Source organism: Embiotoca jacksoni, unplaced genomic scaffold (assembly GCF_022577435.1).
Source record: "Embiotoca jacksoni isolate LCO1_2020_lvr unplaced genomic scaffold, fEmbJac1.0.p SCAF_16, whole genome shotgun sequence".
In the NCBI taxonomy this organism is placed as follows: domain Eukaryota; kingdom Metazoa; phylum Chordata; class Actinopteri; family Embiotocidae; genus Embiotoca; species Embiotoca jacksoni.
In genome coordinates, this window is record NW_027185296.1 from 1903194 (window position 1) to 1918700 (window position 15507).

The 15507-nt window shown below is 44.6% G+C and overlaps 1 protein-coding gene across 1 annotated transcript in view; it reads right to left on the reverse strand.

Annotated features, from left to right (window-relative positions):
* Nucleotides 1–5395: 5395 nt before the first annotated feature.
* midn (midnolin) overlaps nucleotides 5396–15507 on the reverse strand; it is a 29677-nt gene continuing 19565 nt past the window's right edge. The window contains 1 exon segment of the mRNA XM_069150163.1: nucleotides 5396–9261. Coding sequence (XP_069006264.1) covers nucleotides 8999–9261 — 263 coding nt within the window. The 3' untranslated portion in view covers nucleotides 5396–8998.

Below are 15507 nucleotides of genomic sequence, written 5' to 3' on the forward strand. Positions count from 1 at the left end.
AACCTGAGCTGAAGACGGATAAGAAACTGTTTAACGGTCTAACTCCACATTTCAGTGCGACAAAGTTTTCAAACTTTGCACATGCTTTCAGCGACTCATTTCACACGTATATAATGTATTGAAAAGCAAATCTTGGAATTTTCTTTACAGCATCTTTAAGGCACACTGAAATATCTGCTGTGTAAAGACGCCCGCACTCTCAGGGCGCATGCGTGGTGACTGCTGAGTGGGTGACCTTGGTCCATCAGCTCTTCCACGTTGTGTTGGGACTGTAATCCATGAATCTTAAAATGGTGAACTCGCCTGCTCCAACTCACTCTTCCCCTGCTTTGCAGACAGCAGTAATATGGGACATTCTAGTCATTCTAACAGCGGAGGCCGCAATGCTGTGAGATAGTGCATATGCCTGATAAGTGACCAAAAGATCTGTTTGCCCCTTTCACTCCATCATGGCTTTCTGTTATAGGCGACAGGAAATTCCACTCTATAAGTAATACCTTGACATTTCTAATTCATTCTCACAAGTGCTTTCTTGGTCTTAAAATAAATTACAGTACATTTGATGAGAGAAAATCCTCTCTGAGCTCCAAGAGCTGGTTTTGTTGCTAAGCAGCTTGATCCATTATATTACAGTACAGTACAGTACGCATGCACTAATACTGTGTGCTCTTAGCTTCCACAGAGACGATTCCCGCTTCTTTCTGTCCCACATGAGGGGTGTTTGATTAGTGAGCGCCATATGCCTGGGTGGGTGTACACATCCTGTTTACCCAGTTTCCAGGGTTTATTTTAACCATGACCTCCGTGCCATTTCCCCGGGGTCACAAGGTCTAACTCCGAGGTCGACTCCACACTGATCAGGATAGACAGCTGAACACCTCTGAGTGTAACTTCTGCATGTGTGTGTTTGTCCTTCAATGCCCTAGTGATGGCTTGTTCTGGGTTTCACAGAGGAATTATGTGTGTGTGTGTGTGTGTGTGTGTGTGCAGATCCTGAGAAATGTATTAAAGGTTCTCTTCACAGCCTCACAGCTGCGTAAATATCCATCAGGTAATGTTTCCAACAGGAAGCCATTCTTCTTGTTCAACTGTGCAGGGAACAAACAATAATAGACAAAAAAACAACAAGGTCCCTGCTGACCATGCAGACAGCTCTGGGTCTGGCAGAAGAGGAGACCGTCAGGACGAGTTCGGATGTTTATGCCATGACCTGAAGAAAATGCATCTTCAGTGTGTTCGCTCCATTACTCTCGTGTGCAGATGGGGGCTTTCACCAGAGCGGAGAGGCTGTTTGTTTTTCTTATGTAAAATGATAAAAGCATGCACTTAAACAAGAGAGCAAAAATGCATGAAAAAAAAATGTAGGAGTGGAAAAACTGAGGATTTTGAAGGACAGATAGGATTGAAATGTATTTAAATTCAACTCTCATCCTGTTGTTTTGTCCAGCACTGTGATTTTTGCAGCCTAATCCAATTTGCACACATTGTACGGAAGGAAAGCACCAAACACAGGCTTCACAGATGATGGGACTATACGGAAAATTGGACATTTTTTTTAAGGAATACCTTGTAGCTGGTTACAATTTTTATGCTTCATTTTTTTGTATGAATTAAATCAAACAAGGTGTTCTTTAGGGCTGCTGGTAGGAGGGTTGGGTTAACTTGGGACACTATTTCCTTGTGTTTCCAGTCTTTATTTTTCATAGATTTACAAATGGTATCAATCTTGCCATTTGACTCTCAGCTAGAAACCAAAACGAGTATTTCTTAAAATGTCTTGAAGTGGTACATTGATTTGCAAATTGTAGTCACATAAAGCCGTGTTTTCCTTCAAATGTCAGTCTGTCTCTGTGGGGCTGGGATTTTGGAATGTATGGGGAAAGCACACATTAGATACATCTTTGCATTTTCACGTATCCACACCACCCGTACACACATACAGATACCCTCAAATGCAGATGGGAGCACCTTCTGTGTATTCTGTATGAACTTTCATTATGACAATAGAGTATGCGACACTTGCTTTCTGTGACAAGTGTGACATCCTGGAATATATTTCGTTACGTGTGTGTGTGTGTGTGTGTGTGTGTGTGTGTGTGTGTCTATGTTTTAAGTGAAGGGAGGATACAGCTGAGCGTGTCTTATCTTAGATCACACAACAACATGTGAAACCCCAACTCTGCGGAACTCCTCTCAATCCCAGAGCCACAGGGTTTCAGTTTGCGGTGGCAGCTGAGCCTCTCTCTCTCTCTCTCTGTGTTATTTTCTGTCTATGACGACAGTTACATCCAAAGACGGCAAGCTTGCAGAAAGCAGCAGAGAGGCGTGGAGGCTGAGACTGACAGTCAGATGCAATCCGAAATAGGCAGTGACTTCTCAGAAGAGGCTCTTGATAGTTGCAGTATGACTGGAAGCCATGAGAATTGATCGGTGTGTTGTTGCACTTCTTGCTAATGTTATATCCAGTCAAATGTGAAGCAAAGAGCGCAGGACCAGCATGAGGAGTCAGTTAGTGACACCTGTGATATACATTGCAAATGTGTGTCAACATTCTCACTTGTGGTTTGTCTTGTTTTGAGTCTCACCTAACTGACAGATGGAGGGGTAACCTCTTCAAAGCAACACTGCCATTAAAAACTGTTTTTTTTTAAAATTTTCTTACATATTTTGTTTCACATTTCCCATATCAAGAGGAAAAAAATACATCCACAGTTAAATAATAAGTTGTTTTATGTTCTGTCATTTTCTTATTGCTCAAAATCAACGCTGAAGTATAGCTTAACAAAAGCCACATGGTTGCACTGGGTGACATGTTCCTAATTATTGCCATAAATATGGACAATAGAGTTTATACTGGAGATGATAACCAACAAGCTGTTCTTCCTGTGATTGCAACAGATGATACAGGGAATAAATACCATCCAAAGCACAACTCTGGCTCACAGTTTATTAATCAATTATCCAACTGAAACATACAGACAATCAGAATCATTGTGGTCATGTGAGGCACAAACTGCATATTTGACTGCTGCACATTAATGCTGTGAATCACTCATTTAAGCACATCACAAAGGTGTTCTCCTGAATTCAGATCTGACCATCGATGTGCTGGAGGCATACATTAGATGATAAAGAGAGCAGCGGTACACAGATAGGCTGTAGCATTCAGTATGACTGTTGTTAGGGGTCCAAATTGTGCTGAGAAAACACTCCCCACACCATGACACCCCTGGAGCTTCAGTAAACGGCACCAACAATCATGCCATAAACTGAAGCTCCAGCCTGGACTGGTGACACAAGGCAGTTTGGTCCATGATTCGTTGGCGCCAAGTTTTGATCCCATCTGCAAGAAGAGATTATAAAACCAGGATAAATTTTCCACTCCCTGGCTGCCCAGATTTGATGAGTCTGTGCCCACTGCAACTTCGGATTCCTGTGTTTGTGTGACAGGAGTAGAACTCAGACGTGGTCTTCTGCTGTTGTAGACATCCACCTCAAGGTTGAACGTGCTGTCTGAGATGCTTTTCTGCTCACTACAGTAAGAGACCAGTTGGCCATTCACCTTTGACCTCTCTCAGCAACAAGGCATTTCCAATGCGCTCCTTTTTTTCGTCACTCTACTGAACAAACTTGGACTATTGTGGTGAAACACTAAGAGATCAGTGGTTTCAGGAGTACTCACACCAGCCCATCTGGCATCACAAATCATGCAGTTAACGGAAGCGCTTAACTGACTGCTGCCACGTGATTGGCTGGTTGGATTGCATGAATAAGCAGGTGCACAGGTGAGTGGATTTTGTGACCCCATGTTCAGAGTTAAATCTTCAGTGGAAACCAGTGGACTCGGTAGGTAAGTGAGAAAGTACGGCAAGACTCAATATGTTTCCAATAAAAAGCTCCCAAATGACCCTAATTCTTTTAAGAATAAAATGAGGGGTAACTGTTTCATTTGTATAATAAAGGATTTTACAAGTTTGGCTCTTCCTGCAGCTTTAATCTGTTTATATTTCTTTTGATTGTTTATACTTGTCAGTATTTCAGTCTATATCTGTGTTTAGATTCCCCTTCAGTTTCATGCCAAAAAAGCTTTCAATGTTCAAAATAATAGTGGTAGGTGTGGACAGAAGCTGCTCCCCAAACCAAGTTGAATAACAAATAAATCAACAGGGAGCACCTTACTGATAAAATAGCTTACTTTTAGCATTTTTATCCATCTGTCCTTGAGCTTCAGGACAAAGCAGGACCACTGGCTATTGATGAGCTGATCAATGAATGAGCTCTCATTGATATTTGCCTTTCACCAGCACTTCTCTCTTATCAAACTCTCATGGCTCCGCACTCTCCACAGGCCACCGATTGGAGATGTGTTCAGAAAGCCACTAAGTAGGAGGCTTTCTTCCTCGGCCAAAAGAGAAAGGGGAGCCAGGCATGAGAAAAGGCCAGGGGACACTTTTGTCGACCCCAGCCGGTGTAAACAACATGAAGCATCTGTCCTCTCTGACTGGAAAACATGGCTTTTTAATGTGGAGGAACTGACATATTGTGTGTAATATGTCAGCGCTAAGAAGTCATCCTTTTAGATAGTTACATCATTGTTGCTTGGTTAAGTGTAGATATGTAAATGTGGGTTAATTCAATTGTACCATTTTGACTCATTATCACTTGCAAGATCGCCATAGCAACTCAAAGCAGAATCCGCCATCGTGCCACGCTACAGCTTCTGCATGTCGTGCTATTTGTGCTCTGCATGAGCCCTGCTTTGACATACAGTAGGTTTGTCCTTTCATGTTCCTTTCCTCTTTCAGCTTTTTTTTTTTTTTTTTTTTTCTCTTTCTCAGTGCTCCAAGTCAAGCTCTGTTCTCGGCCTCACCGGCTCACAAAAGCGGGGAGCTACAAGTGCTGCTTCAAAACACCTTTGGCTGCAAGCACATATACCAGGAAGCAGGCTTCACACGAGGCACGGCTCTTTCTCCTTTCTCTGCTCTGTCACTCCACTTCCATATTCTGTCTCATCTCCATCCGGGCTGCGGTCACAGATGTGGAGAACATTTCACTGAACCGGCTCACCCCTTCCGCCTCCATCCTCCCACACGCACCAACCCTCAGTCCCAGGTTTTTTTTTCAGTAACCTTTTGCAAGTTAACCGAAAGTCTGCATATATATTTTAATATCTCCGTTAGCCAGCACAGAGATAGTTCAGTGAAATAATCAATTAGCTTTTGATTTTATAGGGTAAAAGAAATATCTTATCAATGCAATTTGGAGCTTTTCTACCTTTGATGTGGCACTCGTATCGAGTCACATCATGAAATAGATCTCGTGAAACATTAGACTGAATAGCAGGTTTCACTCAATGTTATTGAATGCGATCGTAATGAATACTCACGGACACAACTTGGTGTACTCATTTTGTTTTTTTTTATTTATTTATTACCTAAAAAAAAGAAAATGTTCTATCACAAGTCACACTGAAATGTATTGCTTAAGAAAAAAAATATATTCATATATTTTTTCGTTTTTTACATTTTTTTTTTTCATTTTTTTTCTTTTTTGGAAACACGTTATATGTTTCCATTATATTCCACCAAAAACAAAAAAAAGATTTTTTTTATTTTATTTTTTTTTTTTTCAGACACATGCAGCAGCTGCTGCCGTGTCCCGACAACCTTCTCCCCCACTTAAAAAAAAAAATGCACAAAGAAATACATAATTCACAGTTACCATTTTGGTTTCATAAATTAATACAGTCACACATGTGCTACACCGGTCTAGAGCTAGAACATTGTAAATTGTATTCTTGAATCCTGTTATTTTCAATAGTTGGCTACAAGAAAGAACAGGCAACTTAAATGACATGATCAGAATTCCACCAACATACTGTTTTTTATCCTCTCTGTAATGCTTTTTGTCATCTTTTTTGTTTTGTTTCATCTTTTTGAGTTTCACACAGAAGTGAGGCACACACAGAGTATAGTTCATACATATACAAAAAAAATTAAATAAAATTTGGGAGGGGCAGGGGTTCAATTGTCCTTTAATCATGTCAGATCCAAGGAAACAGGAAGTGCTTGTAGTCTGGAGTCCTCAGAGGACCTCTCCTATTTAAAATCAGGGCTGTTTCTTGCCATGTAAGTACTGTGGCGTAAACGTCATCTGTTAACATACGTTACACAGATTTTGTAGCTTTTTGCATCTTATTGGGGGGTGGGGGGAGTTAAGAGGGACGTGAGGTTCGAATAACAGAGACCAACAAGCATGGCAACACAATGAAGAACCGGGACAAAGACAAGATTTGAGGAACAAACACATACTTTCGAAATAGTATTTGATTCACTCAAACGAGCTTTACCCCTAAAAACCTACGACTCTCATGGCTGCGAATACTACAGTTGTGTGTATCAACCAACAAAAACGAGCTTAAATCTGACACTGACACTGCAAGGGCAACATTTTTAAGGCACAGAAGCCTTGACATAATAGAGACTCCACCAGCTAAAAGCACTAAACAACAGATGCCCAGTGTCCTCAGTGACATAAATGGCGCTTTGATGACAAGAAGTCCGACATCGATACGCACAGAAAGTAAAAAAAAAATAAAATAAAAAGGAAGAAAAAAAAAAAAATCATTCCCACCCCCATTGTCCCCAAGTGTCTCAATTTTTTAGTGAAAGGTAAGGCCACTTAAAAAAAAGATGAGGTTCACCAAAAAAGGTAATCTCTCACTGCAATCTCTGGGAGTGCAATCGTGGTAGGGTGGTCGATCAGACAGACAGACAGACAGATAAAAGAGACAGACCGGATGCTTCTCTTCTCGGTAGGTTTGACGGACAGTACTTAAAATCCACTGGTCTGTTGGTTCCCTGCGAAAATACATCCACACGAGCCTCTGTTGGCGTTCAGGCTGGAGGGGGGAGGGGGTGGCTGAACAGTTTGCAGGCTGTCTGGGTCCTTGAGAGTCCCGGGAGGGAGAGGGGGGGTTACAACCCGCGTTAATGGAGTTAAGAGAGAGAGAGAGAGTCCGTTGCTCTTTGCTCATCATCATCATCATCTTCATTGTCACACAACAGGAATGTTCAGTGCTGAGCAACAACGCGAGTTCCACACGTAACTTCATCTGTTTTGGTTTTGCGTCGTTAATACTTTAGCAGGACAACTGTTGTTCTAACATTGAAAAATAAAAGTTACAAAAAAAACCTAACCAACAAAAGCAGCATTTGTTTTTTTTTCTTCACAAATTCATGCATGTTGTTAACCTTCATTCCCACAGCACCAGGTTTTTTTTTTTTTTTTCTTCCATCAATAGAAAAAAAGATCAGCGTAATTTCACACTTTTGCATGCAAAGAAAAGTCAAGTTTTCCCTCCCGCTTTGTCTTTTTTTTTTTTTTTTTTCATTTGAAGTCCCCATGTGTAGCAGCAAAACTGTGAAAGGCCTAACCTGATATGTCAATGGATGCACTGGTGGAGGCACTAGATAATGATGCTGGATAAATATCCCACTTCTTCTCCCTCTTTGCCAGTAAAAAAATAGTCATCCCTATGAGGACTTGTGATAAAAGTACGCATCAAATGGGCCTAAAACTGGGAGCCAACTTGGAGTTTGCCGCTCGATCCTGTTATGGTATAAAGTGGAGATGTAAACCCACACATTCACTGCAGCCGATCTGCATGACTTCAAGAAACTATGGGGTTGTTCGGAGAAGACAACTGGACAGATAACATGGGATATACTAAATCAATTTACAATAAAGTCAAACACACACACCCTCATAAACATTTGCCAATTGTCACATTTATGTACACAAACTGGAAATCCCTCAGCAAGCCAATTCAGGTCTGAAAGACATGAGGCGGGCTGGATGAAAATGATCTTTCCGTATCATCTGTTGTGGCCAGACAAAGTAACTCACGAATGAGCTAATGAATGATTGAATGGATGGACATATTTGTTGGTAGTCAATGACTTGACTAAAGCCACAGAGGGCTGCTGTTTTTTGAAAACAGGAGATAGGAAGAGAAATAAAAATAGATCTTTTTTTTTTTCCATATACATTTTAAAGATTTTAAAATCCTCTAAAGCACTTTCTGTTAATGTTAATTTCTTTTGTTTATTCATGAATCATTCCTATCGATACCCTATGTCACTGAGGTTGATATCAATACTTCCATCTTCATTTATTTTTTTATTCTCTTTCAGGCCCCACCCTCCTCCTTCTTGCACATTTTGACCAGCTGTTATAAATCAAGAAAATGTGCAAATCAACAACTACTTTGAACTGTTATATGAAAACCTGAATGCTTCGTGAACAATGCTACATATTTTTTTTGTTTATAAAATATAAGAATATGTTTAAAAGTGGAAAAAAGAAAAAGTTTAAACACCCCGTAACAGGTAAAAACTGGACTCTGGTTGGTGAGTTTTTTTTGAGATCGATAAGAATGCCCATTGGAATAATCCATAGTCCGGCAGTTCTGCCTTTTGTGATTAGGAAACACTGAGGCCTCTGGTGCTCCTGTCCTTTTCATAAGTCCAGTGTGGATCTCTTCATGTCTGCCCAGAGTGGATTTAAAAATAACAATCAGAAAAAGAACTCTGAAAATACCACCACCACCACCACCACCACCAACACCGCCACCACCACCACCACCTACTGAAATTTGCTATGCTCAAGTTCAGGTACGATCTCTGTAATCATACCCTTAAAAAAAAAAAATAAAGTCTTGTACACGGTTAAGTCCGGTTGTCGCCTGTCCAAATCCAAGCAGCACAAGAAAGTTCTGTTGCTATTGTTGCCATTTCTCGCAAGGTCAACCGTGAAGGACAGAGTGGGTTTAAAGTCTGCAGGGAGCCTTGTTTTCCTTTCACGTGATAGATGAGAGTCACTTTGATTTCCTCTTTGCGGTTATGTGTCACCTCCTGACAAGCCGCTCCCTCAAAATATATCTTTAAGTAAATCCCGGGCAACGCTTCGCACGTGTTTGTGCGTGGGAGCAGACGATTCAGGCCATGACGAACTCGGACTTCAAGTCGGCCTTGACGTCGGGCTTCCACACCGAATCGTCAAAGTCCAGGTCCAGGGAGCCCTCGCTGGACATGCTGCTGTTGCTGTTGCTTCGCCCGGCCTTGCGGTTGGGCAGCCACTGATAAGGAGCCCGCTGGTCCCGCCTGGCCTTCCTGCGCAGACGCTTTTGCTGCATCAACAGCTGCAGACGCTCCACCTTACAGCGAGTTGCACGGTTCTCAGTCTGACGTATACGGTCACCTGCAGGGAGGAAAATAGAGCGGAGAGACGGTCGGTCCAGTGTTTCTTTGATTTATTTACAGTTAGCAGAATTTACACTTACAGATTACAGAAAGAAGAATGTCAAATAAGTGTGTGTGTGTGTGTGTGTGTGTGTGTGTGTGTGTGTGTGTGTGTGTGTGTGTGTGTGTGTGTGTGTGTGTGTGTGTGTGTGTGTGTGTAGCAGGCAGTAGATGAAGCCACACGGGATTGATGATAATCCTAGAACATGCAAGGATTCTTCCCTTGGCTCAGACAGACACGCACGCACACGCACGCACGCACACACACGCACACGCACACACGCGCACGCACGCACGCACGCACACACACACACACACACACACACACACACACACACACACACACACACACACACACACACACACACACAGCAACATTGGAATCTGCTGGTTAACCTCCCCCACTGAGCATCATTAGCCTCCTCAGTGCCATTTCATCCCCTTATCACTGAGTGGGGAGACCTTCTTAGACCCGAATCTCCTTGAGAACCAATACCAGGGTCAAAATCATACAAACACAGGACAGAAGGACCCGTTCTGATAGCTGCCAAAGATATCTGCAAACCTAATTACGCATGACATGCCTCAGTGACTGGATGTGCTCCTAAGTGCATTTCTAGCTGTTGATGTGCCTATAGCAGAGTCCAGTCTCCAGGGAGAGGCCTCGCATTGCACTGTGAACGCTTTCCTACACCGGCCGAGTCAAGCCTAATTCCATTTATACGTATATTCAGGGGCTTGGAAGGAAGGGAACGCAACCGCAATCTATTAGCTTGCTCCATTAGTATCTGTCTGGGAATTAAATAATTAAATAATGGGCTAGAATGTCAATAAACCGAAGCGCAGCGGCCATCTCTGGTTCTGCTGCACACTCCAAACACACACAAACTCACTCGGGTCCACATTCGAGTGCATCATGTATTCACACAAAAACACATACACAGTGGGTACACTCGCACACTCGGCTGCACACACTCAGTGGTGTGTGCGCGCACACGCACGCACGCACGCACGCGCGCACACGCACGCGCGCACACACACACACACACACACACACAGCAACAGCAACAGCAGCAACAGCCGCAGTAGCTTTTAACGTGGATCGATGGCAAATTAAAAAGACCTATTGATTAAACCTTAGCTCTAGTGCAGCCATCCATCTCGGGCCCAGGACAACGCTATTGGCTTTCAATAGAAAATGCAAGCGAATGGAAATTGTAAGCGGAGAGAGAGCGAGAGAGAGAGGGACAGGCAAAGATTGGGTTTTTTCTGCTGTTTTTTTTTTCCTTTATTATGGCTGTAGCTTCTTACTCTCAGCTCATTGACCCACCCCTCTCCCCCACCCCCCCCACACACACTCCCCATCAATTCCACCTCCACCCCTCTCACCCCTCTCCTCCCCCTCCCTCTCGCCCCATGGGTCCCCAGAGACGGCTAGGTGGGGCAGCGTGAAGAAGGGGAAGGAGGCGGCGAGGGGAAGGGGTGGCGTTGCGGGTTAAGGAATTCCTCCCCCAGGGGCAAAGGGGGTGGATAGAGAAAAGGACGGAGGAAAAGGGTGGAGGGTAAAGGATCAGCCGTAGGTGTCAGTTTTCGGAATCGATTGTGCCCTCCTCTGCTCTTTCCCCCCATCGGAATGAATTCCGGACTCTGTGTGGGCTTAATTTACCTCTTCCACTCATTTGCTTATCGGATCGGAGCGGCGCACTTCCTTTTCTCCAGCTATAAATATTCACTGCTGTCGGGCAGTGCATGCGCAAGTAAACTGCTGTCAAGGAGCCTCAATGCTGCTTTTTGAAAACAGATAGGATGTTCTGAAAAATATGTTCTGTTCTGATACAAATGTATGTGTGCATGCAGATGCCATGTGTGCTGTGTGTGTGAGGGCAGCCTGTCATCTATAGAGAACAGGGGGTGCACCACAAGGAGAGGGTGTGTGCGTGTGTGTGTGTGTGTGTGTGTGTGGGGGGGGGGGGGGGGGGGGGGGGGGACTCTCCTACATTAGAGCCATTGTTCCGCTGCCTCAGCTCCATGTGACATCCATATACGCTGCCGTAAGGCTTTGTTCCCCCACTGGTCCTCCCTCTTCTCCTTATTCCCCTGCTCTGACAAGCCAAAAGCGAAACAGCCCTTCGGCTGTGTCGAAATATGGCTAAGCACAATGAAACGGCAGAAAGCCAACACATGCCTACATATAAAATCTGTTTGTCTGGTAGAGTTTGCCTTTGGAGAGCCTCAGTATAAATTCTCTGTCTTATTTCACGAGGGCAGTCCTCGTTTTCTTTTTTAAAGGAGCGGATTTACTAACAAACACACACACACACACACACACAGTTAAGGGCAGTTTGGTGGTGCAGCAGGAGGTCTTGGCCTTTGGCTTGGCGAGAGCTCTGGGAATGTGCTTGGAGCTCCACCAAACTTGTGTGTGTGTGTGTTTAGCCATTCATCAGCGTCACTACCGGAGCCCTGGGCGGCTAGGCCGGACACAGCTGGCCGCAGGGATCTCCAGACTATGTTTATGACAGTAGGGCTATTATTAGGGCTGGCTAAGAAGGACAGACTATACACACACACACACACACACACACACACACACACACACACACACACACACACACACACACACACACACACACACACACACACACACACACACACAGGCTGGCCAGGAGCCTGGCTGCAGAGACTATGGTTTGATGTGAGCACAATAACCTTGGAGTACCCAGAGAGATGTGACTAAGAAGAGATATATGAAATGAATGAGAGACGGAGAGCGAGAAGCCATGCTCATCCAGACAACCCTGCGTGACACGGAAAAGACGGATGAGGCAGCAACAACGGATCTTTTCTGATCAAAGAGAACATGGGTCAAGGGCACACAGAGGAAGGAAATGCCAGTCTCCTCTTCCTCCTCTCTGTTTTTACCACTGCCCTGCTTGCCTATCACACCAAAACTCCATCACAAGCAGCTACATTTCTCCCTCCCTAAACCCTCCTCTCTGAAGACTTTGACACAGGCCTTGTAAATACCCTGGGCACTGCAGAGAAAGCCAGAGAACATAGATGGAGAGAGAGAGAGAGAAAGAAGGAGTGATCTATGAATAATCGATGCGTCAGTCAGTTTTCCTTGCCTTTGAGCCCAGCCCAGCAACACAGCAAGGACTGAGATAGGGAGCACAAGGGGAAGAGGGGAGGGAGAGAGGGAGGGAAGGGGGGGGGAGTGGGTGGGTGCGTGGAGGAGAGGCAGAGGATGGAGGTAGAGAAAAAGGGAGGCGGGCTGCAGTGTGCAGGATGCAGAGGGAGATTAAAGGAGCTTCTCCTTTTATTGATTGTATAAAGCTTGGCCTTCATTTGCAGTTGTCTTAGTGCTGTTGTTTGTTTGTTTGTCTTGATAAGTCTTGTGATCTCCCGGAGAGAACATAGTGTTTGCTCAGCATCCAGGGAACCAGGGAGAAAGAGGGAGGGGTGGACAGAGACAGACAGAAAAAAAACCCCAAAAGACAGAGAGGAGGGAGGGACGAATAAAGGAAAGAAAAGCACATTGCAGCAAAGTCAGCTTTGGTTTCCGTTTGTATTACTGTCTGTTTGTTTGAAGCCTCTGTCTCCATTGTAGGTGTAAACATCGGAAAAATGTACATACCAAACTACTTTAGTAATCAAACTCGCAGAATAAAATCTCAGTTTTGTGGCCGTAGCAGAGAATCAAGCGGTACATTTGTTTTTACATCATTGTTGCATGCAAAACATGATTAATAATATTATTTTCCAGCCCATACTCTCAAATGAAGGCAGTTCAAAAGCTTCCAACTACCAAAATGAGATTACAAAGTTTGAAGAATTTTCCTTTAAGTAACCACTGAACACAAAGCAGATTGTACAAAAATTCCACATCTCTGACCCATTTAAGTCAAGCATTTAGGCTCTAATATCTCAACATCTCTGAAGCACAGTTCAGCCATAAACCAGGGAAAAAGTGACCTCTCCGGAAATAAGCAAGCTCTCCACTAGAAAAACAACAATTAAACGAATTATTTGGACACACAGTGAAGCGACCAATCAAATCAGAGCGAATTTGAACATTTTGACAGTCAGTGAAAGGGCATTGACAGCCCTGCAGGGACACAAGCTCTTCAATGACTTTTAGACTTCATTTGCATTCTCTCCCTCTCTCCCTCTCTCTCTCTCTCTCCTTCTCTCCCTCCTTGTCGACAATGAAAGGGCACCTGATGTGCTTGGCTGGCTTCACTATACAGTTCTATCTTATTCGCCAACTCAACAACAAGGCACAGGTGCAAGTAGGTCCCAGCCAAAGTCTGCTTGTGACACGACAGGAGTAAAGCCTACCAGTTGCCCTCGGCCAAGAGGGTCAGGGTTTAAATACAGGATTCAATGGGGTTATGGGCAAATGATCTCTCTCTTTCTCTCTCTCTCTCTCTCTCTGTGTCTCTCTCGTTCTCTGTCACGCTCCCTCCTCCTCCCAGTTCCAGTCTGCAGGAAGCTAACTTGACCTGACAAATGGAAAGGAGGTGGTGAAGGGATGTGGAAGGGACACAAGAGAGGAAGGGGGTGCTGGAGAAGCTTTCAGGGCTAACTTTGCCGCTGCTTTGGCCCTCTCTGTGTGCCTGCGTTGAACTAAAGCAGCTGCAGTGGGAGTGGGACTAAAAGGCAGCCGTATAATCCCACAGCCCTCCCCTCCTCTGCCCCACAATGGCTCAGCCTGGTGCCCTGTATACAGCCCCTGTCCCTGGCCCCCACACAATGGGTTTGGCTGGGCAGAGGGCGAGGGGGCTGGAGGGGCTGCCGGGGAGGTCCATCCTACTCAGTGAAGGAATTTAGCTAACAATCAGCCTGCCAGGCCATCCTAAAGCCCCTCCTGTTTAAATTCAACACGAAGCTGACAAATCTCCACAACTCAGCAATACTACACAGAAGAAGCATGAAACCAAGCTGGTCGGCTGAGCCTTTAACCAGGCATGGGTGTATGTTCCAACTTTTTATTTACGCTTGTCTTCTCCGCCCCGCACGTGAACTTGCAGTAGAAAGGGTAAAGGCTCTCAGGAGTCCGCAAAGCTATGTGGCATTTTCAAGAGGCTGCCTCAACCTGGGTTTGACTGCACACACATATTCAGGCAGCTGGGAAGCACAGGTTACTTTCCTGCAGCCGAAAGAAGGCTGGTTTCCGTGAAGCAGAGTTAAGCCGCAATGTTAAGTCCAGTAAGTCTTCCATCAGGTGTCGGCTGATAAGACTGCCGGAGAGCGCTTAGTCATCAGCGGCTTCCTTAGGACACCATGTGGAACAGGATACAAATAAAGCATATAGCCTCTGTCCACACAAACACACCAGGGTTTCCATTGTCTCACAGACGTATGTACAGTAGCAATGCTTAGTTGTGCAGGTTACCCTTTCATATCACTTTCTGGAAGTGTGTACTGTGAGCAGCAAGTCGGATGAGGGCAGCTGAAAAGGGCATAAGACAGGCTTTTCTTTCACCCTTTGCCCTTGGTTAATAAGCAGGCAGTTGGTAGACTGATGGTCAGGATATAAACACCCATATGATGAATGGAGGCTTAGTGTTGTGGTTTTAACAACCCCCACTGTCCGCGTCCTCCTCCTCCTCCTCTCACTGCCCTGAACTTCACAAAGCAAAATTCTTTTCAGAGCTGCATTTTGGAATAAATCTATTTAAAGGCCAAATGGACACAGACAAATGTATTGATGCACAACACAGACATGGAAAGAGAAGGGGTGGGGGACGTTAGGAGGAAGAAAGAGAGATGGATTTTACAGACGAGGCTGTTTTTGGACAGCAAATGTGGTGGTGGTGGTGGTAGAGGGGTGGGGGGGGCACAGTAGCGTGGGCTGTTGAGTACAGACGAAAAGAGATGACAACAGTGGGAGAAGAGGGAAAGGGTGGGGCGAGTACGTGGGTGGGGGGCAGTGGGGAAACGGTCTTCCCTGAGTTAGGAAAATAAGCCGGTGTTATTCCAACTGTTCACTGAACACGCACCGAGGGTGATGCAGAGGAATACTGGACATTCCCAGTGAGTTTGTGTTCAGTTGCTGCGACTTAAACACGCATTCAGCTTGTAGGAGAAGGTCATAAAACAAGGGACAAAGTCATACTACAACAATAGAAATGTACGCTCCTTGCTTTCTCAAGTAACAGAAAACATTAAACATTAATCGCTGTATTGGAGGACCCTCCCC